Source organism: Dendropsophus ebraccatus, chromosome 5, assembly GCF_027789765.1.
Source record: "Dendropsophus ebraccatus isolate aDenEbr1 chromosome 5, aDenEbr1.pat, whole genome shotgun sequence".
In the NCBI taxonomy this organism is placed as follows: Eukaryota; Metazoa; Chordata; class Amphibia; order Anura; family Hylidae; genus Dendropsophus; species Dendropsophus ebraccatus.
In genome coordinates this window covers 61,108,219-61,134,894 of record NC_091458.1, presented here as the reverse complement: position 1 = coordinate 61,134,894, position 26,676 = coordinate 61,108,219, and the positions used below count along the sequence as shown (strand labels likewise).

The 26,676-nt window shown below is 46.6% G+C and overlaps 1 protein-coding gene across 1 annotated transcript in view; it reads right to left on the bottom strand.

Moving 5' to 3' along the window:
* CDK4 (cyclin dependent kinase 4) overlaps window positions 1-13,544 on the bottom strand; it is a 28,420-nt gene extending 14,876 nt beyond the window's left edge. Inside the window, exons 1-2 of the mRNA XM_069970328.1 lie at window positions 13,440-13,544; window positions 8,778-9,031 (exon numbers count right to left, since the gene is read on the bottom strand). Of these exons, the coding sequence (XP_069826429.1) occupies window positions 8,778-9,007 (230 nt within the window). The 5' untranslated portion in view covers window positions 9,008-9,031; window positions 13,440-13,544. The remainder of the gene's footprint in view (window positions 1-8,777; window positions 9,032-13,439) is intronic.
* Window positions 13,545-26,676: the final 13,132 nt, after the last annotated feature.

Sequence of the window (26,676 nt, the reverse complement as noted above, 5' to 3'; positions counted from 1 at the left end):
TCCAACCTGTGGTCTTCCAGCGGCTGCAAAACAGCTGAAGGGTTACAGGTAGTAGACTACTACTGTAGGGAGTCTCATAAGTAAGACGTCAAGAACAGCATGTCACCGAGACCATACAAGACGCAGTGAAATAAGATCAGCCGCTTCCTTTTCCATCTGACCTCATTTACACAGTGTAATTACATTGAAAGTGGAAAAATAATGTCATATAACATTGCAAAGAGGCATTATTTAAAAAAAAAAAAAAAAAAAAAAAAAGTGCAGCAGTCCTTATGTGAAAAGGACACAAAGGGAAATATATCAGCCTCTGGTTTCAAAAATAAATCTACCTGATTTTATTTCCTTTTAGAAAGTCAGAATGAATGTGATCTATAGTGGCTGCTTCACGCTTGGGTGCAAAGCTTATCCTTTGTATAGAACTTCAAAAAGACCACACTTACACACTGTACAGAAGCCATTTATTACCATAAGATTCTTGAATTACAGGGGAGTACTGCACTACCCCGCATGCAATGAAGCTCTGCCACAGGAACAACTCCCTGAATAGGGTAAAGGGGCAAAGGCTTGTATATGGTACTGACTGTATCCTAATGGCTGCACTGGAGGTAAGACTGGGGTGCAACACATATCTATGGGAGCTATTATTTATAGCAAGCCAGGGAACAGAACAAAGCTGTATCCAGCAGCAACATACTGGACACTCGGATTCTGTTAATGGAGGATGGATCATTATATGCCAGTGGCTAACATATCACCTTCATCATTCAGGTCTTTCTGACTCTAGGGTGTGCAGACAATCCTGATCACCTTCATCTGTAATACTGCGAGGCAGATCACGTAGGTGCTAGTAATCCTGTAGCCATCATGAAACGGGAGACGCTGATAAATACACTCTAGTACCATCAAAATCACATCTATTGTGTATTTATGAGTCAGGATCCACACATTATTTTGGTCACTACGTTTTGACAAAAGCAGGAATTGAACCAACACAGAGAGACTACAAACAGAAAGATTTCTGTAATCTACTACACGAGGGGCATTTGAGCAAACAGATCTGTTTTTATGATTGAACAGACGAAGTGATAATCACTGTGTTCGAAGCTTAAAAAGGACTGTACGGTACAGTACTGGGAAAAGCAATGGCCAGTGCTAATGTTTTCTGGTATCTTTATATCATGCAGTACAGTTAGTGGTGTCTACACATGTTTTTATATTAAAGAAGTTTATGGGGAAATATGAAACATCACAAATGGGGGAAGGAGGAATTAAAGGGTTGTCCAGCCACTGAAAAAGAAAAATTTAAATAGGCTCAAATAGAGTGACATAAAAAAAAGTCACTCACCTACTGTGACACAGGAACTGCCCATAACAGTGACACAGAGTGGTTTTGGACTTCTTGCACCAGTTGTTGCCTTGTGCGGCAGGTTGTGCCCCTCTACATTTTGAATTGTGGCTCAAACAGTGTAGAAGTCACAAAATGTTAGCACAAACTGGGGCTTGTGTAAAAGTTTCTGACTGTATGCAAATAAAGCAGGTGTACCTGCTGGCATTTGTGCTTTTTTTGCTTTCAGTATGATGCAGTATACTCTAGGCATGGCATTCTTTCCTAGTGTTTTGCTCACAGACATCTTTATAGCACTTGAAAAACAAGGGTTACTAATACAATGGCCCAGATTTACTAGAAATCCAACACTTACTAATACAATGGCCCAGAAATCCAACACTTTTTGTAACGTTTTTACCATGTTTTAAATTTTTCTGACAGATTTATGGGTTTACGTCAGGTTTTTCTCAAACAAAGCCGCTCAAAAATCCAAGATGGGAGTAACCTTTGTTGTTTTTTATTCAGATTTCCTGACACATATACTGAGGGGTTTCCTAAAGTTTTTGGCGCTTCTTGCTCAGCCCCAGATAAAAAAAAAAAAGAAAAAAAAAGAAGAGGTTAGCCCACAGCAATAAAAAAAAACAAGAAAATAATGAATTCTCCAATGCCTGATCCCCCACAGCTGCCGATCCGATATCTCTTGGTCCCCACTGCTTCTTCCGACACATCAACCCCACAGGAATTGCCCACTAAGCCAATCCCCAAGTCAAAGTGTGGACGTGCAGTGGTCTTGGCTATTACGTGCCGTACTAGTGTCATCACTGCTTGGTATGTATTACTCCTATAAGGAAATGTTCCCTAATACCCTCATAACTCATGGAAGCTGCAGAAGTGTTTCACAGCTGTCATCTTTAGGCCCCAATAGATTAAATCAGTAAAGCAGAACCTGAGGATCATTGGTGGTTCAACACTCTTAGGGCTACACTGCAACACTTGCTCAGGCAGCATTACAACATGTTTCCGTGGACAACGGAAAAGAGGCATGCAGTTCTCCTGTCTGGGTGAAAGGCATGCCTAGAATAAGAGAACTTTAAAAGAGAAGTCACAGATTTCAGGATTCTTAGTTCCCTCTGTTGTTTATTACAGTAACATGTAAAGGCTGATAAATATATGAAAGAAAAAAAGCAATACTGCATGTGCTGGAAGACTAACTCTGAGGGAGCCACAAAAATGAGTACACAGTATGCACACTCAACTGATGGGGCCGTACTGAATTAGGCATGACACTATTCAAAACTCGAAATTGCAGCCCGCCACCTTCCGGTAACTTGGCCAGCAATTCCGTCACCAAGATTAGCATAAAGAAAAAGTTACAAAAACGGTGGCTTTCCTGGCCCAGTCCGTTTGGACCAGGAGTCTAATGTCTGGATCACTGGGTTTCCTCAATGTTACCGGACCCTGATCCCATATTGGTGAAAAAAGTTCTTTATTTGGATTCAGCTACGCATTTCAAGGAGGCCACCCTCCTCTTCATAAGGCATCAACGCAGCTCCATTAAAATCAATGGAGCTACATCATAGAGGGAAGGGGGTTTCCCCCTACTGGGGGCAGGCCAGCCCACCTCCAGTGCTTCAGCCCCGGTAATAAGACTGGTGTTGTGCGCAGGGACTAAACTGCATTTAAAAAAAAAAGGACTGCGGCACCGGTTTCCCAGCGCCAGCGCCGTTCTTTTGATATGCCGTTTGATAAAACAATACATTTAAAACGTGGCTTTCCGGGTATAAATTATGATATGATAATATATTTCAATAAAAGATAATATGACTGTAAACATACATAACTCATATCACATGGGGCAATGATATGTTATAGCAATAAAGTGCCAAGTGCATTGTGCAACATAACTAACAGATAATAAAGTGCTATGCCGTGCATATATTACCCAAGGAGTAGTTCCACATTGGACCCCGGAATTACCACATGCAGGACCCACGTTTCAGAATTCGCCTTTGTCAAGGAGTGGTCTCTTGACAAAGGTGAATGATGAAACGCGTGTCGCCACGTGTGGCAATTCAGCATCCATTATGATACCCTGAAAGTCACGTTTTCAGTGCTGATTCTTCCGGTTTTATTTGTTTTGTTTTTATGATTCAATAAAGTAATTGTGCAATTGCTTAAATTGTGGTAGCTTGGCCTTTTTTGAACATAGGTAGTCTAAATAGAAATGCATAGACTACCTCCTGTATTCTGGTTATATGTACTCATCACACCGCAGAGACATGACATTCTGGCATCCTCAAATAGGACTGAGTGTGGGAAATAACACAAAATACATAGTTTTGGTCACCCAGGCATAACTCTGCTCCATTGTGGCCTTTCCACTTCATAGCCCATTGCAAATATGCCTGGAAATTTTTATTCGGTTATGCGAGTTCTGTAGACCGCTCACTGAGTGAGTCAGTATGTAAAATTCTGCCCTATGTTGGTGATTTGTGCAGAGTCAGGAGTGTTCAACCAGCAAACTGACCACAAATTCACGTCATGTATGAAGGTCATTGTTTTCAATTACAGCCAGAATACTGAAGATTCTTAAAGTATGGCCTAAAAATGGCTTGTAAAAAAGAAAAATGATCATAAATGATAGTCGAGCCACATTATTATGACCAGCAACTAATATCCAGTGTAACCATCGTGTGCTGGACAGACAGCAGCTAGATGGGCTGGGAGTTACTCAATAAGGTCCTGCTAGGTGGTCATGTAATGGCCCAGAACAGTATTTATTGTCAGGCGTCTGGAGATGTATTGTTGCTATTGGCAACCGTAGACAGTCTTTATTATGGCCTATGTATTTGCTGCTCTTCCTTAGCTCTCTTGTAATGGTATTGTTTTCTGCTATGTATTTATTCAATATGTTGTTGTGTATTAATTGGTAATAATACAAGTGTTGAGCTTGATCAGTGCTCCTCCCCTGCAACCTATCACACTCTAGTGATTGGCCAGGGGAAAGCTAGCTCCACCCACCTTTTACCCAAAAGGGCTGTGCGGTCTTGTCAGTGACAGTTGGTAGTCTGGCATTGCCAGAGTCACATCTAACCTCCCTACGTCACCTCAGTAATCCTGTCAGACTCCATCTGACCTGTTTCCAGTCAGCCATAAGGACTAATACGTGTCTTCAAAGTCTCAGCAGGACATCCTCTGTATTTATTAGTGCCTGCTGTCGGATTGGTGAAGTGATAGAGGGTCTCCCATTCACCATCCACATCTTCCTGGCTTCCAAGTCAGTGTGTCCATGTGTCTTCCTCCTACATAATAGTGAGCGTCGACAGCGTCAAGTCTCTTCAGTAACTTCAAGCACCTATTCACACGTACCTTATAAAAGGTGGAAAGCTATAAAGTCTCTGGAACAGGTCTGTCTCTTTGAAATCCTATTTATCCACCAAGTCTAAGGTATAGTAACCAAGGTAACCCTCCCCCTGAAGCAAAGGACTCTGATCAAGCTAACAGTTTGCCATTAAAGATGAGCGAACCTCGAGCATGCTCGAGTCGATCCGATCCCGAACTTTCGGCATTTGATTAGTGGTGGCTGCTGAAGTTGGATAAAGCCCTAAGGCTATGTGGAAATAACGGATATAGTCATTGGCTGTATTCATGTTTTCCAGACAACCTTAGAGCTTTATCCAAGTTCAGCAGCCCCAGCTAATCAAATACCGAACGTTCGGGTTAGGATCGACTCGAACCCAATTTGCTCATCTCTATTTGCCATCATCAGATGCCCCTGTATTGGATTGTATATAGTTATCCTTCAAGTAAAATCTTGATATACTTCCACCGCTATTGTGTGAAGACTTTTATTAAAAATTATATGTCCCTGCGTGTATTCTGAAGACAAGGGCCCCAGCACCCTCGGACCCCACCGCGACAGGAAGGTTTCAAAAGGTGAGCACTAAGGTTGCAATACACCACCCAGCAACACAATACCCTCAGCATATTACCATAACACCACCATGGCACATGATAATTTTTTTTTGGCGTCACGCATAGGACACTATAATTTTTCTAGAAAAATTATAGTGTCCTATGCGTGAAGCCAAGAAAAATTATAATGTCCTATGCGTGACGCCAAAAAAAATATCATGTCCCTTTGATGGTAATATGCTGAGGGTATTGTGTTGCTGGGTGGTGTATTGCAACCTTAGGGCTCACCTTCTGAAACCTTCCTGTCACGGTGGGGTCTGAGGGTGCTGGGCCCTTTTCTTCAGCATACACGCAGGGACATATCATTTTTAATAAAAGTCTTCACACAATAGCGGTGAAAGTATATCAAGATTTTACTTGAAGGATAACTATATACAATCCAACACAGGGGCATCTGATGATGGCAAACTGTTGGCTTGATCAGAGTCCTTTGCTTCAGGGGGAGGGTTACCTTGGTTACTATAGCTTAGACTTGGTGGATAAATAGGATTTCAAAGAGACAGACCTGTTCCAGAGACTTTATAGCTTTCCACCTTTATAAGGTACGTGTGAATAGGTACTTGAAGTTAGTAAAGAGACTGGACGCTGTCGGCGCTCACTATCATGTAGGAGGAAGACGCATAGACACACTGACTTGGAAGCCAGGAAGATGTGGACAGTGAAGGGGAGACCCTCTATCACTTCACCAATCCAACAGCAGGCACTAATAAATACAGAGATGTCCTGCTCAGACTTAGAAAACACGTATTAGTCCTTATGGCTGACTGGAAACAGATTAGGGGGTTGAAGATGGAGTCTGACAGGATTACTAAGGTGACGTAGGGAGGTTAGATGTGACTCTGGCAATGCCAGACTACCAACTGTCACTGACAAGACCGCACAGCCCTTCTGGTTAAAAGGTGGGCGGAGCTAGCTTTCCCCTGGCCAATCACTAGTGTGATAGGTTGCAGGGGAGGAGCACTGATCAAGCTCAACACTTGTATTATTAGCAATTAATACACAACAACATATTGAATAAATACATAGCAGAAAACAATATCACTACAAGAGAGCTAAGGAAGAGCAGCAAATACATAGACCCTAATACAGACTGTCTACGGTTGCCAATAGCAACAATACATCTCCAGATGCCTGACAATAAATACCGTTCTGGGCCATTACAATCACAGGTATGTGGAGCCACAATGACTGCAGTGCACCACACAGCTGCTGGAGGGTGCGTGGGGGTGATGATCAAGGTGGTCCAACAGATGCTCAATTGGGGTCAAGTCCTTATCATGCCCTAAGTCCTTATCATGCCTTTCCAACCAATGTTGGACATTTTTAGCCATATGACATCGCATTGTGTTGCTGGAAGATCCCATCTGCCCTAGAGAAAGCATTCTGCATGTTTTGGTGCATCTTGGGTGGATCTTTTTAAATGGATTCACACACAAATCGGCTGAGAATGCCTCCAATATGGAGTGAGCCCAGAGAATGCCATGAAGACATTGCCCAGACCATAGCACTGCCACCACCAGCTTGTGTTCTTCCAGCAATAGCTACAGGGTGTTTGTCCTCTTAGGTTTCTCGCCTGAAACATCAATGTCCATCCGATCCATGATGAAGCAGAAATCTTGACTAATAGGAGAAGGCACCCTCTGCAATCAGTACAGGTCAGATTCCGATACTGCGTTGAAAATTTGCATCTTTTTTTCCCAATGCAACTTTGTCAGCAGAGATGCAGTGAGACCATCCATCTGCTTCGGAGCCCCATAGGCAGGAGGGTTTGCTGAATTGTTTTAGACACATATCTGGGTCATTCTGGCAGTGAGCTGCTCGATTCCCATTCAATCTCAAAAGGCACAGGGTGCTCTGCAATTTTTTAATTTCTTATTCGCAACAGAGCCATGTGACCACTTACAATACACGTTCACCTCAGCAACACGTGAGCTAATCACAAACTACACAATTTCAGAAAATACCATCAATCTTGGCCTTAAAACAAATAATCAACACTTTCTGCAACTTTTATAATTTGCCCCTTTTACCCACAAAGCCAGCTCACAACATGTACCGTCATTCATGAACTCCCCTGCATACAACATCAACCTTCCTATGACAAAAACAACAAGTTCTGCAAGATTCAGATCACTTGTCACAGCACTTTTTTGTGCAAAGAAAATGATTCTGGGAGGGTGGAGAACATGCTCAATCCACCTCTACATTTCATTCTAGTGTTCTGGTATTTTAATAGCAAGAATAGTGCTGTCTGTAGCAATATTCAATAATACAGGAACCCAGACCAAACCCTTCACCCGGTTCAAGACTGGGCCATTTCCTCCCAGTAATAACCAGGCAGAGTTTTCTGTTTTCTTCCTAGTACACGCTGGTCAGTAAGCTATGGGTTTTTTTTCTCATGTGGTTATTTAACCCCTTTCCCCGGCATACATTGTGGGTCTCAATGCCTATTTTTTGTTATTTTTTTTTTTAGTTTATTCATGGTCGACTCAGTCAATCTGTGTAACTTTCATTTTTCCATCGGCATAGCCTTATCCTGATGGAAATACCCCTTTAATGGCACACACCCTTATTTTGCCACAGAAAGTAAGCTAACCAAGAGTTGTCCTAAGGAGAACATGTGTAACATCTCTAACTTTGTGATCCAAATATATTACCCAGCATGCACCACTGTGATAAATTTGGCACCGCTTCTGCCAGTCTCATCGAGTTTTATGCTGTCTAAATTTAAGGCAGATTAAATAAATCTCCCCCTGGAGTTTCCTCTTTCTGCAATTTCTAGGTGAACAGCTCTCTCCAAAGACCCTTTATTTATCCCAACATCTATCACAGTAAGCAGGATTGATGGAAACCTCTCAGCTCATTACCACTCTGCTGAACCTGCAGCCAACAAAATCAATGAGGTGTCACAACACCTTGAATTTTCACATCTCCTGATCTCCTAAACTCCGCAGAACATAAATCACTGTGGGGCCTTTTAAGTGTTGCCTAGAATTACCTCTTTGGTTTCCAACAGGTGTCTGACATTATTTGATGCCACCCCAGAAGTGATTCAGTCAGTTCCCATAAGGCCATCTTATTTGTGCAAAAAAGTTGAGCTTTTTCAGCAAAAGCTCAAGGTGCTCCTCCCAGACCAGAAAATCTCCATGTTCATGGGAAACAAAGTGACAAACGGTCAAGGCACAAAAAAAAAAAAAAAAAGAAAAATGGTGTGCAAAATTCTCAATTTTGTAAACTAAGTAAGGTGGAAATGTGAGATGCAAACTACAGCACAGCTCATATTAGGGGGTTTAGACGCTGTATACTGAAAATAATAGAGAATAAATTAGTTTGGGTGGAATTGTCCTTTAACCTGCCATTAATCATCCAGTCTACTTTTCAGCACACCCTTGCAAGTAAACAGCTATTTTCAGGAGGGTGTGAAGATGACACATTGCCTTCTCATACAGCTAACTCTTTCATATAGTTTACTCACTTTACAATATTTGGATGGTCAAAGTGTTCGAGGCGTTTCAGCAGGGCCACTTCCCTGACTGTAGAAAGAGGCAGCCCATTTTCATTGGTCTGCACCCGCACATTCTTAAGAGCTACAAATTTCCCGCTCTGTAAATCCCGCGCCTTATACACAGTTCCATAGGCTCCAACGCCAATTTCTGCAACAGGTTCATACTGGCCTCGGATCTCTTTAGCCATATTCCCAAGCATGTGACTTATTCTCTAGTTCTCCTCCTGGGGAAAAAAAAATAACATACACATGGTTTATCAGACAAGTTACTTATGTTGCCAATTGAATTACACTCCAATAACCATATTTTAGGGTTTAACAACCCTCTAGTGAATACATGAATAAAAGGCAGTAAAATGGAACTGTAGTCTAAGGGTGGTTTTCAGAGTATATGTGTACATAAGGAATATGTGACTTACACATGCATTTATCAGCAGTTTTCTCTGAGAGGCTATGATGTCTCCCATACAGAATTTGTGCACCCACAATCTGACCCCCCCCCCCCAACCTCTTGTACCGCCAGATAGCTGCTATTAATCAAAGATCTGTCCTGGGTCCTTTCGGCAGGAGATGCAGTCCTAAAAAAACAACTTTTAAACTTGCAGCCCTGTGTCAAATTGGCGTGGCCTAGAGTGTGTATGCCCTAGGATTGCACCGCCTCTTCGTCCCTCCTCATCACTAGGAATACCCCCAGGCAGGATTTTTCCTATTCATCACCAGAATACTGCACAGGTGCCTTAATGATCCAGCTCATGTGCAGTGTTCACACAGGTGATGAATAGGAGAAATTGTTCTAGGGGCATTCCTAATGATGAAGAGGGCGGGGAGGGGGTGGGAACGGGAGGCGGTGCAAGCCTAGGGCATACACACTCTAGGCCATGCAAATATGACACAGTGCTGCAAGTTTAAAAGGTGTTTTTTTTTTTATTAAAAAACTGCATCACCTGTCGAAATGACCCCAGGACAGATCTTGGATTAAAAGCAGCTATGCGAAGGTACAAGCGGTTTGGAGGGGGGACAGATTGTAGGTAGAGTCACTTTAATATAGAGAAGAGGGGATCCTGCTTCTCTGTTTCTCACACAGACAAGGAGGAGATTATACAGCAGTACTGCCGCTCACACATCCTGTTCCTCTTGTTCACACATAACAAATGTGCAGGTTGAATACAAGGGTTTGTCACACTTATAAAATGGGGCTAATCCTTGGCTTTTCTGTGCAAAATCCACAGAAATAAGTGGCATGCTACTAATATTTGGGGCAAACTCTGTCTCTGCTTGTCTTGGTGCAGCTGCTCTCCCTCCTCTTCACCTGTAACCTGGTCTCTCAGTGAATCTTTCTTCATCACCACCTCTCTCAAGACAGATTTTACCAGTGAATTGAGAGTGAGTGATCACCACATATTCACAATGGCGGCAAAATATGTTTACTGATATCTATAGGAGAGTCCAGAGACTAGACAGATGTTCACCTCCGAAATATTAAGTGCTTCCTATTTTATACCAGGAGACACCATTAGGTTATAGTTCCACATAGCTGATTTGTTACAGAACTGTCCTCTTAGGAGAACTTGTTGCATAAATGTTATCCCAAGCACAATGATGCTGTTTAGACTGAAATAAAAGAAGGGAAGTAAAATTAGAACAGAAAAAATGCCCTCTATAAACTATATAAAACCCATCTCTGTGCTCGTATCTAAGACAGAAGAAACACTCGGAAGAAGAAAACCTATAAAGCCCCACAGGAACCTACATACCAGAATATGAAGTCATACATGTCAGTCAGGCCGCTATGTGTGCACCCATAAATGAGTATAAATATCTTCTACTGGACAAAACTGATCTTAGGGTGCCTTCACACGTATGTATTAGCCCAGGGGCTGATGGGTTAAATGAGCAGGGGCTACATTCTCGCAGCGGATTTTCAATTGAAGAGCCATAGGCAATGACACTACAGAGTATCGCACTGGATTTAGCTGCGGAACTCGCAGTGTAAAATCCACTGCGATACTGTAAATGTGAAGGCAACCTACAGGGCCAGTTCATATGGAGTAAAAATCGGCTGAACCCCGCCTGCCTCAGTGCGACACTGCTTCTCTATGGAAGGGCTCACGCACCTCTGCTTTCATCACTCTCCGCATGACATGTCATTTCTTTGAGCGGACAGCCGCAGAGAGCAGAGGCGCACGTGCCCTCCCATAGAGAACCAGTGTCACACTGAGGCAGGTGGGGTTCCGACGATATTTACTCCATATGAACTGGTCCTAAGGGTATGTTCAGAAATGTGGTAGAAATGGTGCAGATTAACTGAATCATTTACATACCAGCAAAGTGGGTAAGACCATGTAAAAAACATTGTGGTCCATAAAATATACTGAGTTCAGTCATCTCTATGTAAGAAGCTGAAATACTGCAGGAAAGTCAGAGGATTTACCCCATATATTTATACCATGTTTTGACGTATCCTAAAAGGGTATCTGGGGAATTGGTAGATAGGTACCCCCCTCAAGCACATACATCAAAGACCGCTGCTCCAGAACATAGCACCGTCCCTCATGGATGTCCTAGGGTTCTTTTAGATGGGTAGACCCAGGCTGGACCCGAGTGCTGACCTAGCACTCTAGTCTAGTAAGTACACAATGACTATTTTAAAGTTACAGCGCATTCACATGTTCCCTGATAACGGCCCATACACGGAGGATAAGCTAAGGACGGGAATCACGGCCCTGCGCATCATGTATCATTATGATGCCGGGAGCTTCAAAACAGTTTGAATGATTGCGCTACTGTACTGACACATCCTCCAGGCTGAAGCACTGGAGGTGGCCGACCCACCCTTAGTGGGAAGAAACTCCAGCCCCTCCATGACATGACTCCATTAGAATCAATGGAACCCTATCATAGAGGGGCTAGGGTTTCCTTCCACTAAGGGTCCTATTCCACGGGCCGAGGAGGGCCCGATCAACAATGTAAACGAGCGGCGATCTGCTAGATCGACGCTCGTTTACTGGGCCTATGATTGTTGAGCGAGCGCTGCAAGGACATCGTTACCGATGTTCTTGCAGCCTCATACATTACCTGTCTAGGCTTCTTCTCTGCGCTGTCTTCATCCCCGGGTCCCGCGCGCTCTATCTTCAGAATGGCCGGTCAGCTGACAGGCCACACTCAGCCAATCACAGGCCGCGGAGGTCCCGGCCTGTGATTGGCTGAGTGTGGCCTGTCAGCTGACCGGCCATCCTGAAGATAGAGCGTGCGGGACCCGAGGATGAACACAGCGCGGAGAAGCCTGGACAGGTAATGTATGGTGCTGCTGCTTGTCAAATCGTCGGTCGCCCGCCACGCACCGCTATTCAACCGTAGGGATGTGCGGTGGGGGAACGATGATTTTAGGTCTGGCCCTAAATGAACGATCGGCCGAATCGGGCCGATCCGGCGGATTATTGTTACTGTGGAATAGGGCCCTAAGGGTGGGTCGGCCCGCCTCCAGTGCTTCAGCCTGGGCCTGGTGGTACAGTCACTAATGTAGAAGATTTATACTGCTGAAAGGGATAAAAATATAAACATTGAACAGATGCTGCTAAAAGTAAAAGACATTTAATTTGGACAAAAAGGATCATGTGACCAGGTGCCCTACAACCCTGCCTGCAAGTGACAATCACATGATCTATTCTTTCAACTGGACAAGAATATTTCCACAGTACAAATAAAGTAGCGAACTGCGGTCAGCCTGTAAGTGGCTGATACCAGAGAATAGCAGCCTGCACTTACCAGCTGATGATTGAGCTGCAGTCAGCCTATAAGTAACAGCCTATAGTAACAGAGAGCAGCAAACTGCACTCACAGCTGATGACAGAACCCTGCACTCACCAGCAGTCAGTCTATATGCGGCTGACACCAGAGAGCAGCAGCAGCCTATATGCGGCTGACACCAGAGAGCAGCAGCAGCCTATAAGCGGCTGACACCAGAGAGCAGCAGCCTGCAGTCCCAGCTGATGAGCCGCTCGGCGTGCCTTGCTCCTGTCCCCACGTGGTGCGGCTCTTTTGTGCCCGGCACATGGGCTCTTATCGCGGCCGGCCAGCACAGGGCCCCCTCCCCTCCTCTTCTCTCTGCAGCTCGGCCACCTCCATGTTACTCTCCCCTCCTCTTCTCTCTGCAGCTCGGCCACCTCCATGTTACTCTCCCCTCCTCTTCTCTCTGCAGCTCGGCCACCTCCATGTTACTCTCCCCTCCTCTTCTCTCTGCAGCTCGGCCACCTCCATGTTACTCTCCCCTCCTCTTCTCTCTGCAGCTCGGCCACCTCCATGTTACTCTCCCCTCCTCTTCTCTCTGCAGCTCGGCCACCTCCATGTTACTCTCCCCTCCTCTTCCTGCCATAACTTTTTTTCCTTTCTTATTAGGTCAAAGTTTGACAAAATCTCCGTCAGAGTGTGCGGCGTCCCATCTGTCCCATTACAACTCGCGTCTCTGAGAACCTGACTGGTCCCTCATAGGACGGTGAGGGGCACCTGTACCTGCACCCTGGGTGGCACTACAACTCCCAGCGTGTCCCCTCAGCCCCGCACCTAGTACCACGTGGTCACAGTCCCTACGGTAAGGCGGCCGGCAGCGAGAGCGCCCCCCTCAGGAAGCCTTACCCGGCTCTTGTACCGTCAGCAGCGCTGGTCAGTCATGGCGAGGGTCTCCTCATCCGCAGCACCTTCACATGCTCTCACCATTCAGTCCCCACACATCAGCATCACTTCCTGCCCCAAACTACACCCACTCGTGGGCCGGGGCTCCCCCGCCACCTCCCCGCCCACCGGCCATGTCACCCGTCCTCCAGCACCGCACTGGACACTCTGCACTCCCCTATACCAGCATAATCTATTATATTCCTGTATATTCCATTACTATACTATACATTGCTCTACTCCAACCTGCTGCAAAACTACAACTCCTGTGCGCTCCCTCCATAGTATATAGACCCCCCTTCGCGCTCCCTTAATAGTATATAGACCCCCTGTGTGCTCCCTCAATAGTATATAGACCCCCTGTGTGCTCCCTCAATAGTATATAGACCCCCTGTGTGCTCACTCAATAGTATATAGACCCCCTGTGTGCTCCCTCAATAGTATATAGACCCCCTGTGCGCTCCTTCAATAGTATATAGACCCCCTGTGCGATCCCTCAATAGTATATAGACCCCCTGTGCGCCCAACTGTGTGCTCCTCCAATAGTAAATAGCCCCACTGTGCTCCCTCAATAGTATATAGACCCCCTGTGCTCTCCCCCAATAGTATATAGACCCCCTGTGCGCTCCCTCAATAGTATATAGACCCCCTTTGCGCTTCTTCAATAGTATATAGACCCCCTGTGTGCCCCCAATAGTATATAGCCCCCCTGTGCGCTCCCTCAATAGTATATAGACCACCTGTGCTCCCCCCCAATAGTATATAGACCACCTGTGCTCCCCCCCAATAGTATATAACCCACCCCGTGTGCTCCTCCTCTTGTGACCGCACTGCAGCGGTCACAAGAGGCCACACTCCCCTTACCCTAGCGCCGACACCACAGCCTCTTTTGACCGCAGGAAGTGCAGCCACAAGAGTGACTGACAGGGAGGGAGCCAATGTCTCTCTGTCAGTACCGCTGCTGCTGAAGGTAGCTATGAGCGCTCGTTATGAGGCGGGGGGGGGGGGGGAGGCTCTGCAGGGGGCGTCATGGATGGGTAAGTAGATTGCCCATCTATGGCGCTCCCCCCTGACAGGCTGGTGGTCGGAGCCCTGTGCGGCCGGCCTGCTCGGGGGGGCCTTTTAACCAGTGGGCCCTATGCACGTGCACCTTTTGCCCTCTGGTTAAAGCGGCCCTGAGTGAGGGATGGCCTAGAGAGGTGCTTCTCAATTCCAGTCCTTATGGTCACCAATAGGCAGGGCCGATTCTAGCTTTTTTGCCGCCTGAGGCGAAAACTGACAAAGCGTCAGGGAGAGAAGATCCAGGACAGGCACAGTGCAGCATCGCAGTGTGTATGGGACAGCACTATAGATAACAGTGTGCTCTGTGCGGTGACCAGATTTTTTAACTGTTTGAGCCACTATGGGCCCCCTGGGAGCTTCAAAACAAACTACAATCTACAACTGCTGACCTCTGACCTCAGGAGCCGGAGAAGAGCCATAAAACGGGCTGCTCTGTTAACTCTTTCAGTACTGCAGAATGTAGAGTATTACTGTGCATCACTTACATTCTGCTATACAGAAAGAGTTAACAGCAGAGCAGAACATGACTTTTATGCCTCTTCTCCTGCTCTTGCACTATGCTGAGGTCAGCTCGGAGGTCGGCAGTGCAGAGAAGACATAATATAGCGTCCCCGCTGCTGTTAACTTTTTCTTTTCTACAGTGTGTAAGTGATGCAGAGTATAATAACTGCATTATTGAAAGGGTTAACAGCAGGAGACACTATATCTATGTCTTATGTGATGTGAATACCTGCGAATACAAGGCTTCATGTGTCTCCGCAGCGCTTCTCATGAGGCAACTGACAGGAAACACGGCTGGGCACTGAGCCGTAACTAGTTGTAATGATAAGGACACAGGAGGCTGATGCTGCCCCCCTCAAGGGCTGTGTTATCTGCCGCCTGAGGCAAACACTTCACCTCGCCCAGGGCCGATTCAAGGGTTTGCCTCAGGCGGCCGCCCCGAGTGATAGCCGGCATCCCCCCGGACCTCATCACCCCCCCCCCCGCCGCCGCCGCTGCAGCAGCCATCTACTCACCTGTCCCACACCGCAGCCGGCCCGCGATCTCTGCTGTCTCCACATCCCGTCAGGTCCCGTGATGTCACCCTGCAGCTGTCACGGACCTCCAGGCTGTGGTGAGTGAGTGGGGTGATCGGGTCGCGCGGGGCGGTCCCGCGCGACCCGATCACCCCAGCGCGTCCCCCACCGATCCCGGGCACTCACCACAGCCTGGAGGTCCGTGACAGCTGCAGGGTGACATCGCGGGACCTGACGGGATGTGGAGAGCGCGGGCGACGGGACAGGTGAGCGGCCGCTGTCATTTTTGTTAAGTGATACTTAACAAAAATGACAGCAGGGGGAACATAATGCCGCCTCCTGCCGGACCGCAAAATCTGCCGCCTGAGGCGGAAGGCTCATTCCGCCTCATGGCAGAAGCGGGCCTGACCTCGCCTCATGGCAGATACGGGCCTGCCAATAGGTCATATTTTGAGGATTTCCTTAGTATTTTACAAAAAATAATAAAATTTAATAAATAATAACCTAAACTTACCTGTCCCTGTGCCTCCTAGGTCCCGCTGACTGCCGCCGGAAGTCGTTTTCAGCTGGTAACTGGATATGTAATTACCCAGCTTTGCCAGCTGCAACGTCACTTCCCGGAGATTGCCCACTCAGCCAGTCAGTGATTAGGGTGGTGTCCAGCCCAAGCCGCTGATTGGCTAAGCAGGCAGTCGCTTAGCCTGGTACATGAGATGGCAGCTAGGAGAGCAAGGGGGCACGAGGATAGGTAAGTATAGTTTGTTTATTGTTTTCCCACACCTCCCCTGGCTTCCTGACTTTTTTATTATGGTGGCACTTCTCAGTCAATGTGGACAAATCAGAGGCCCCCCATATCAATACTCGCATGGAGCTTACAGAGCATGAAGCTGTGCAGTGACCCTGCAGCCCTTCCTGTGTCATATATCAGTATGATGCCAGGAGAGCTTAAAGTGTTTAAATCGTTGCAGGACTTTACTAATACATCTGCACAAGTCCACTGCACAGCTATATGCTCTGTAAGCGCCATAGATTATGGAGCATGAGAATATGATAGCCACCATCTTGCTTCCACATTCGACTTCAAATTCAGAGATCAATAGCTGGATGTAAATATGCCAACAACAATTGCCTCAATCTACAAATGCAATAATGCCTCCTCTATTCCAGGTTAGCTAGCAATCTAACCCTTTGGTTCACCCCCTCCTTATTGTGGGATCTATGCTACCAGATGGTATCTCTTACCTGATAATTGTACTTATTCCGAACTCTTCCAATACCTATAATTGTCATGGACCTCCATCAGTTTCTATCCAAACTGTTCATGTTAATATGGAACAAGAAAGAAGCCAGAATAGCCAAGCCAATCATGTACTATCATAAAAGACTTGGGGTTGTTGTGGAAATAAAGACAATTTTGTATATTCGATTGTTAAAGATGGCCCCTATATCCTGGACAACGCCCAGAGGTGTATAGTGTTATACTTGGCTATGGTATTATATCCCTATTGGCCAAGTTTAACCCCTTAAGGACAGAGCCAATTTCGATTTTTGCGTTTTCGTTTTTTCCTCCTTGTGCATCAAAGGCCATAGCACTTGCATTTTTCCACCTAGAAACCCACATGAGCCCTTATTTTTTGCGTCACTAATTGTACTTTGCAATGACAGGCTGAATGTATGCATAAAGTACACTGCAAAAGCAGAAAAAAATTCAAAGTGTGGTGAAATTGAAAAAAAAAACGCATTTTGTTTATTTGGGGGAAATGTGTTTTTACGCCATATGCCCTGGGGTAAAATTGACTTGTTATGCACGTTCCTCAAGTCGTTACGATTAAAACAATATATAACATGTATAACTTATATTGTATCGGATGGCCTGTAAAAAATTCAAACCATTGTCAACAAATATACGTCACTTAAAACCGCTCCATTCCCATGCTTATAGCGCTTTTATCCTTTGGTCTATGGGGCTGTGTCAGGTGTAATTTTTTGCGCCATGATGTGTTCTTTCTATCGGTACCTTGATTGCGCATATACGACTTTTTGATCACTTTTTATTACAATTTTTCTGGATTTGATGCGACCAAAAATGCGCAATTTTGCACTTTGGGATTTTTTGGCGCTTACGCCGTTCACCGTACGAGATCAGGAATGTGATTAATTATAGTTCGGGCCATTACGTGTGCGGCGATACTAAATATGTTTGTTTATTTATTTATTTGTTTACTTTTATTTATAACCTGGGAAAAGGGGGGTGATTCAGACTTTTATTAGGGGAGGGGGCTTTTTATTAACAACAACACTATATATTATTTTTTTTTACACATATACTAGAAGCCCCCCTAGGGGACTTCTAGTATATACACTTTGATCTCTCATTGAGATCTCTGCAGCATAGATATGCTGCAGAGATCCATGAGATAGGCACTCGTTTACTTCCGGCTGCTACAGCCGGAAGTAAATGAGTGCCGAGCCAGGGACGGCGCCATCTAGGAGCGGTCCCCGGCCGGCTTCAGAAACGGACATCGCTCCTCCGGGATAACATCCCGGAGGAGCGATCTCCGCCACTAGACACCAGGGAGACGCTGGATCCGGTAATCGGATGCAGCTGTCATGTTTGACAGCTGCATCTGATTACTGTATTAGCGGGCACGGCGATCAGACCGTGCCCGCTAATACCTACAGTCCCGGGCTACAAGCGGCACCCGGGACCACCGCGGTTCAGAGCGGGGTCGCCGTGCGGCCCCGCTCTGAACGCCCTTACCGGCAATAGGGCGTGCCTATACGCCCTTTGTCGTTAAGGGGTTAAAAGGGGGGAGAGAAGGGAATTAAGCGGATGAGTTTAAACACTGCACACATTGTTATTTATTTATTTTATTTTTTTTGTTCACAACACATTCAGTTCTTCCGCCATTTTAAGGCGGTGGAAGAACAAATTCTCCTAGTAATAAAACATAGTAAATAGACAGAGCGGGGGCCTCTTTCGCCATAGCTGCTTACACAGCATTACACACAGCATGTACACATTTTAAGACTATAAAATGGAGGAACAGATATAAAATAGACTCTCAACTCCCCAATAACACATATAAAATAGACCCTCAACTCCACAGGGTCCTCTCTGTCCCTCACCTCTATAGGTACTACAAGCAGCTCACATAACCCAACTCACAGTTGTCTCCACCCACCACAATGCTTCACGCCAAGTGTTCCTCAAATCTGTGCTGCTAGAACCCTACACCCCTAGTGGCATCATGTAGACCACAGGTCCTCTCTGAGCTGTAAACTCATCTCCCCCCCCCCCCCCAACCCACTATTCCTTACTTCTTTGGAGAACCCAACACTTCCAATATAAGCTACAGCTTAACCTATCCCTGATGGTGAAGCTATTCCACAACCCCACGTTCCCCCAGGCCTCTTTTTCTCTAAATTCTGTTGGTGGATAGAAAACCACCTGACTACCCTCAGGAAAGTCACATGATTCTCTACCCTGATTGCCCCTTGACAGATTTCATCTGAACCATCCTTTACCCCCTCAGAACTCTTTAGGCTCTGCCAAATCTACCACCTTCTCAAATCATTCCCTTGGCAACGCACTACTAGAACCTTCTTCCCATTTGAGCTCATCTGTTACTCTGACCCAATTATTTCTGGGCTCTAACCCACATTCATCTCCCCTCCCGTAGGGTAGGTTCACAATTTCCGACGGATTTTGTAGCTCGCACCCGTTCCGTACTCGTGCCGCGCGCTTCTCCACCTGTGCCATAGATACGATTCTATGCACGGGTGGATTCCGCATTCTGCCGAAAGAATTGACATGTCAATTCTTTTGTCGGATAGCGGAATCGGGCTGCCCATAGAATGGCCTCTATGGAGCCGGAGGAAAGGCGCGCAGCCATGAACAGGTACGAGCTACGGAATCCGTCCTGTGAACCTACCCTAACTGACTAAACTTCTTTTCATGGATAAATGGGAAAACTACCTAGATTTAGCTCCTGAGCACTGGTAGCATTGCTGCAAACAGATTACTAAAGGGAGTCGTGAAGTAACTTTCATGGGATCAAGATTTTACACCGGCCTATTATGTTCCAGTATGCCGGTCTTGAAGCGCCGTCCCCAGGCAGTCTGCTGGATTTACTAAGAGGCCCGCAGGACCAGTGCCTGTTGTGCAGCAGCATTTACACCAGCTCTGAAGCCCATGTAGATTTCAGCCATGGTTTATGCCTGTTTTCCATGAGAAATCAGGGGCAAGAAGATGCCATGCCTCCTCCCTGACTCTCCGCACCCCTCTGCCCGCCCATCAGGCAAGCAGTGCTTACACTACAGAAACTGTGCAGATTTTTGCATAAACTGGGTAGTTTCTGTTGTGTACTCCAGGGACACATTTAATAGTGTGCCCCTTTGATTCTAAAAGCAAAGTGCAGCCCCAGGAATGTCCCGTGGGCTTTAACTCCTAATATGCATAAAACTACTCAAGCTTATATCTCAACACTGGATCGAAAAATTAAAGTGACTTTGTACCCACAATCTGACTCCCCCAAACTGCTTGTACCATCAGATAGCTGTTTTTAATCCAAGATCTGTCCTGAGGTCCGTTCGGCAGGTGATGCAGTTATTGTCCTAAAATGGGGGGGGGGGATGCAAAGTTAGGGCACAGATACTCCAAGCCATGGCCATTGGACACGGGGCTGCAAGTTTAAAAGTTGTTTCTTAGGACAATAACTGCATCACCTGCCGAACGGACCCCAGGACAGATCTTGGATTAAAAGCAGCTTTCCAAAGGTGCAAGTGGTTTTGTTGGACAGATTGTCGGTACAGAGTCGCTTTAGGGTGCGTTTACACAGAAAGATTTATCTGACAGATTTTGGAAGCCAAAGCCAGAAATATAGACCCCCCTTCGCGCTCCCTTAATAGTATATAGACCCCCTGTGTGCTCCCTCAATAGTATATAGACCCCCTGTGTGCTCCCTCAATAGTATATAGACCCCCTGTGTGCTCACTCAATAGTATATAGACCCCCTGTGTGCTCCCTCAATAGTATATAGACCCCCTGTGCGCTCCTTCAATAGTATATAGACCCCCTGTGCGATCCCTCAATAGTATATAGACCCCCTGTGCGCCCAACTGTGTGCTCCTCCAATAGTAAATAGCCCCACTGTGCTCCCTCAATAGTATATAGACCCCCTGTGCTCTCCCCCAATCGTATATAGACCCCCTGTGCGCTCCCTCAATAGTATATAGACCCCCTTTGCGCTTCTTCAATAGTATATAGACCCCCTGTGTGCCCCCAATAGTATATAGCCCCCCTGTGCGCTCCCTCAATAGTATATAGACCACCTGTGCTCCCCCCCCAATAGTATATAGACCACCTGTGCTCCCCCCCAATAGTATATAACCCACCCCGTGTGCTCCTCCTCTTGTGACCGCACTGCAGCGGTCACAAGAGGCCACACTCCCCTTACCCTAGCGCCGACACCACAGCCTCTTTTGACCGCAGGAAGTGCAGCCACAAGAGTGACTGACAGGGAGGGAGCCAATGTCTCTCTGTCAGTACCGCTGCTGCTGAAGGTAGCTATGAGCGCTCGTTATGAGGCGGGGGGGGGGGGGGAGGCTCTGCAGGGGGCGTCATGGATGGGTAAGTAGATTACCCATCTATGGCGCTCCCCCCTGACAGGCTGGTGGTCGGAGCCCTGTGCGGCCGGCCTGCTCGGGGGGGCCTTTTAACCAGTGGGCCCTATGCACGTGCACCTTTTGCCCTCTGGTTAAAGCGGCCCTGAGTGAGGGATGGCCTAGAGAGGTGCTTCTCAATTCCAGTCCTTATGGTCACCAATAGGCAGGGCCGATTCTAGCTTTTTTGCCGCCTGAGGCGAAAACTGACAAAGCGTCAGGGAGAGAAGATCCAGGACAGGCACAGTGCAGCATCGCAGTGTGTATGGGACAGCACTATAGATAACAGTGTGCTCTGTGCGGTGACCAGATTTTTTAACTGTTTGAGCCACTATGGGCCCCCTGGGAGCTTCAAAACAAACTACAATCTACAACTGCTGACCTCTGACCTCAGGAGCCGGAGAAGAGCCATAAAACGGGCTGCTCTGTTAACTCTTTCAGTACTGCAGAATGTAGAGTATTACTGTGCATCACTTACATTCTGCTATACAGAAAGAGTTAACAGCAGAGCAGAACATGACTTTTATGCCTCTTCTCCTGCTCTTGCACTATGCTGAGGTCAGCTCGGAGGTCGGCAGTGCAGAGAAGACATAATATAGCGTCCCCGCTGCTGTTAACTTTTTCTTTTCTACAGTGTGTAAGTGATGCAGAGTATAATAACTGCATTATTGAAAGGGTTAACAGCAGGAGACACTATATCTATGTCTTATGTGATGTGAATACCTGCGAATACAAGGCTTCATGTGTCTCCGCAGCGCTTCTCATGAGGCAACTGACAGGAAACACGGCTGGGCACTGAGCCGTAACTAGTTGTAATGATAAGGACACAGGAGGCTGATGCTGCCCCCCTCAAGGGCTGTGTTATCTGCCGCCTGAGGCAAACACTTCACCTCGCCCAGGGCCGATTCAAGGGTTTGCCTCAGGCGGCCGCCCCGAGTGATAGCCGGCATCCCCCCGGACCTCATCACCCCCCCCCCGCCGCCGCCGCTGCAGCAGCCATCTACTCACCTGTCCCACACCGCAGCCGGCCCGCGATCTCTGCTGTCTCCACATCCCGTCAGGTCCCGTGATGTCACCCTGCAGCTGTCACGGACCTCCAGGCTGTGGTGAGTGAGTGGGGTGATCGGGTCGCGCGGGGCGGGCCCCCGCGACCCGCTCACCCCAGCGCGTCCCCCACCGATCCCGGGCACTCACCACAGCCTGGAGGTCCGTGACAGCTGCAGGGTGACATCGCGGGACCTGACGGGATGTGGAGAGCGCGGGCGACGGGACAGGTGAGCGGCCGCTGTCATTTTTGTTAAGTGATACTTAACAAAAATGACAGCAGGGGGAACATAATGCCGCCTCCTGCCGGACCGCAAAATCTGCCGCCTGAGGCGGAAGGCTCATTCCGCCTCATGGCAGAAGCGGGCCTGACCTCGCCTCATGGCAGATACGGGCCTGCCAATAGGTCATATTTTGAGGATTTCCTTAGTATTTTACAAAAAATAATAAAATTTAATAAATAATAACCTAAACTTACCTGTCCCTGTGCCTCCTAGGTCCCGCTGACTGCCGCCGGAAGTCGTTTTCAGCTGGATATGTAATTACCCAGCTTTGCCAGCTGCAACGTCACTTCCCGGAGATTGCCCACTCAGCCAGTCAGTGATTAGGGTGGTGTCCAGCCCAAGCCGCTGATTGGCTAAGCAGGCAGTCGCTTAGCCTGGTACATGAGATGGCAGCTAGGAGAGCAAGGGGGCACGAGGATAGGTAAGTATAGTTTGTTTATTGTTTTCCCACACCTCCCCTGGCTTCCTGACTTTTTTATTATGGTGGCACTTCTCAGTCAATGTGGACAAATCAGAGGCCCCCCATATCAATACTCGCATGGAGCTTACAGAGCATGAAGCTGTGCAGTGACCCTGCAGCCCTTCCTGTGTCATATATCAGTATGATGCCAGGAGAGCTTAAAGTGTTTAAATCGTTGCAGGACTTTACTAATACATCTGCACAAGTCCACTGCACAGCTATATGCTCTGTAAGCGCCATAGATTATGGAGCATGAGAATATGATAGCCACCATCTTGCTTCCACATTCGACTTCAAATTCAGAGATCAATAGCTGGATGTAAATATGCCAACAACAATTGCCTCAATCTACAAATGCAATAATGCCTCCTCTATTCCAGGTTAGCTAGCAATCTAACCCTTTGGTTCACCCCCTCCTTATTGTGGGATCTATGCTACCAGATGGTATCTCTTACCTGATAATTGTACTTATTCCGAACTCTTCCAATACCTATAATTGTCATGGACCTCCATCAGTTTCTATCCAAACTGTTCATGTTAATATGGAACAAGAAAGAAGCCAGAATAGCCAAGCCAATCATGTACTATCATAAAAGACTTGGGGTTGTTGTGGAAATAAAGACAATTTTGTATATTCGATTGTTAAAGATGGCCCCTATATCCTGGACAACGCCCAGAGGTGTATAGTGTTATACTTGGCTATGGTATTATATCCCTATTGGCCAAGTTTAACCCCTTAAGGACAGAGCCAATTTCGATTTTTGCGTTTTCGTTTTTTCCTCCTTGTGCATCAAAGGCCATAGCACTTGCATTTTTCCACCTAGAAACCCACATGAGCCCTTATTTTTTGCGTCACTAATTGTACTTTGCAATGACAGGCTGAATGTATGCATAAAGTACACTGCAAAAGCAGAAAAAAATTCAAAGTGTGGTGAAATTGAAAAAAAAAAACGCATTTTGTTTATTTGGGGGAAATGTGTTTTTACGCCATATGCCCTGGGGTAAAATTGACTTGTTATGCACGTTCCTCAAGTCGTTACGATTAAAACAATATATAACATGTATAACTTATATTGTATCGGATGGCCTGTAAAAAATTCAAACCATTGTCAACAAATATACGTCACTTAAAACCGCTCCATTCCCATGCTTATAGCGCTTTTATCCTTTGGTCTATGGGGCTGTGTCAGGTGTAATTTTTTGCGCCATGATGTGTTCTTTCTATCGGTACCTTGATTGCGCATATACGACTTTTTGATCACTTTTTATTACAATTTTTCTGGATTTGATGCGACCAAAAATGCGCAATTTTGCACTTTGGGATTTTTTGGCGCTTACGCCGTTCACCGTACGAGATCAGGAATGTGATTAATTAATAGTTCGGGCCATTACGTGTGCGGCGATACTAAATATGTTTGTTTATTTATTTATTTATTTGTTTACTTTTATTTATAACCTGGGAAAAGGGGGGTGATTCAGACTTTTATTAGGGGAGGGGGCTTTTTATTAACAACAACACTATATATTATTTTTTTTTACACATATACTAGAAGCCCCCCTAGGGGACTTCTAGTATATACACTTTGATCTCTCATTGAGATCTCTGCAGCATAGATATGCTGCAGAGATCCATGAGATAGGCACTCGTTTACTTCCGGCTGCTACAGCCGGAAGTAAATGAGTGCCGAGCCAGGGACGGCGCCATCTAGGAGCGGTCCCCGGCCGGCTTCAGAAACGGACATCGCTCCTCCGGGATAACATCCCGGAGGAGCGATCTCCGCCACTAGACACCAGGGAGACGCTGGATCCGGTAATCGGATGCAGCTGTCATGTTTGACAGCTGCATCTGATTACTGTATTAGCGGGCACGGCGATCAGACCGTGCCCGCTAATACCTACAGTCCCGGGCTACAAGCGGCACCCGGGACCACCGCGGTTCAGAGCGGGGTCGCCGTGCGGCCCCGCTCTGAACGCCCTTACCGGCAATAGGGCGTGCCTATACGCCCTTTGTCGTTAAGGGGTTAAAAGGGGGGAGAGAAGGGAATTAAGCGGATGAGTTTAAACACTGCACAAATTGTTATTTATTTATTTTATTTTTTTTGTTCACAACACATTCAGTTCTTCCGCCATTTTAAGGCGGTGGAAGAACAAATTCTCCTAGTAATAAAACATAGTAAATAGACAGAGCGGGGGCCTCTTTCGCCATAGCTGCTTACACAGCATTACACACAGCATGTACACATTTTAAGACTATAAAATGGAGGAACAGATATAAAATAGACTCTCAACTCCCCAATAACACATATAAAATAGACCCTCAACTCCACAGGGTCCTCTCTGTCCCTCACCTCTATAGGTACTACAAGCAGCTCACATAACCCAACTCACAGTTGTCTCCACCCACCACAATGCTTCACGCCAAGTGTTCCTCAAATCTGTGCTGCTAGAACCCTACACCCCTAGTGGCATCATGTAGACCACAGGTCCTCTCTGAGCTGTAAACTCATCTCCCCCCCCCCCCCAACCCACTATTCCTTACTTCTTTGGAGAACCCAACACTTCCAATATAAGCTACAGCTTAACCTATCCCTGATGGTGAAGCTATTCCACAACCCCACGTTCCCCCAGGCCTCTTTTTCTCTAAATTCTGTTGGTGGATAGAAAACCACCTGACTACCCTCAGGAAAGTCACATGATTCTCTACCCTGATTGCCCCTTGACAGATTTCATCTGAACCATCCTTTACCCCCTCAGAACTCTTTAGGCTCTGCCAAATCTACCACCTTCTCAAATCATTCCCTTGGCAACGCACTACTAGAACCTTCTTCCCATTTGAGCTCATCTGTTACTCTGACCCAATTATTTCTGGGCTCTAACCCACATTCATCTCCCCTCCCGTAGGGTAGGTTCACAATTTCCGACGGATTTTGTAGCTCGCACCCGTTCCGTACTCGTGCCGCGCGCTTCTCCACCTGTGCCATAGATACGATTCTATGCACGGGTGGATTCCGCATTCTGCCGAAAGAATTGACATGTCAATTCTTTTGTCGGATAGCGGAATCGGGCTGCCCATAGAATGGCCTCTATGGAGCCGGAGGAAAGGCGCGCAGCCATGAACAGGTACGAGCTACGGAATCCGTCCTGTGAACCTACCCTAACTGACTAAACTTCTTTTCATGGATAAATGGGAAAACTACCTAGATTTAGCTCCTGAGCACTGGTAGCATTGCTGCAAACAGATTACTAAAGGGAGTCGTGAAGTAACTTTCATGGGATCAAGATTTTACACCGGCCTATTATGTTCCAGTATGCCGGTCTTGAAGCGCCGTCCCCAGGCAGTCTTCTGGATTTACTAAGAGGCCCGCAGGACCAGTGCCTGTTGTGCAGCAGCATTTACACCAGCTCTGAAGCCCATGTAGATTTCAGCCATGGTTTATGCCTGTTTTCCATGAGAAATCAGGGGCAAGAAGATGCCATGCCTCCTCCCTGACTCTCCGCACCCCTCTGCCCGCCCATCAGGCAAGCAGTGCTTACACTACAGAAACTGTGCAGATTTTTGCATAAACTGGGTAGTTTCTGTTGTGTACTCCAGGGACACATTTAATAGTGTGCCCCTTTGATTCTAAAAGCAAAGTGCAGCCCCAGGAATGTCCCGTGGGCTTTAACTCCTA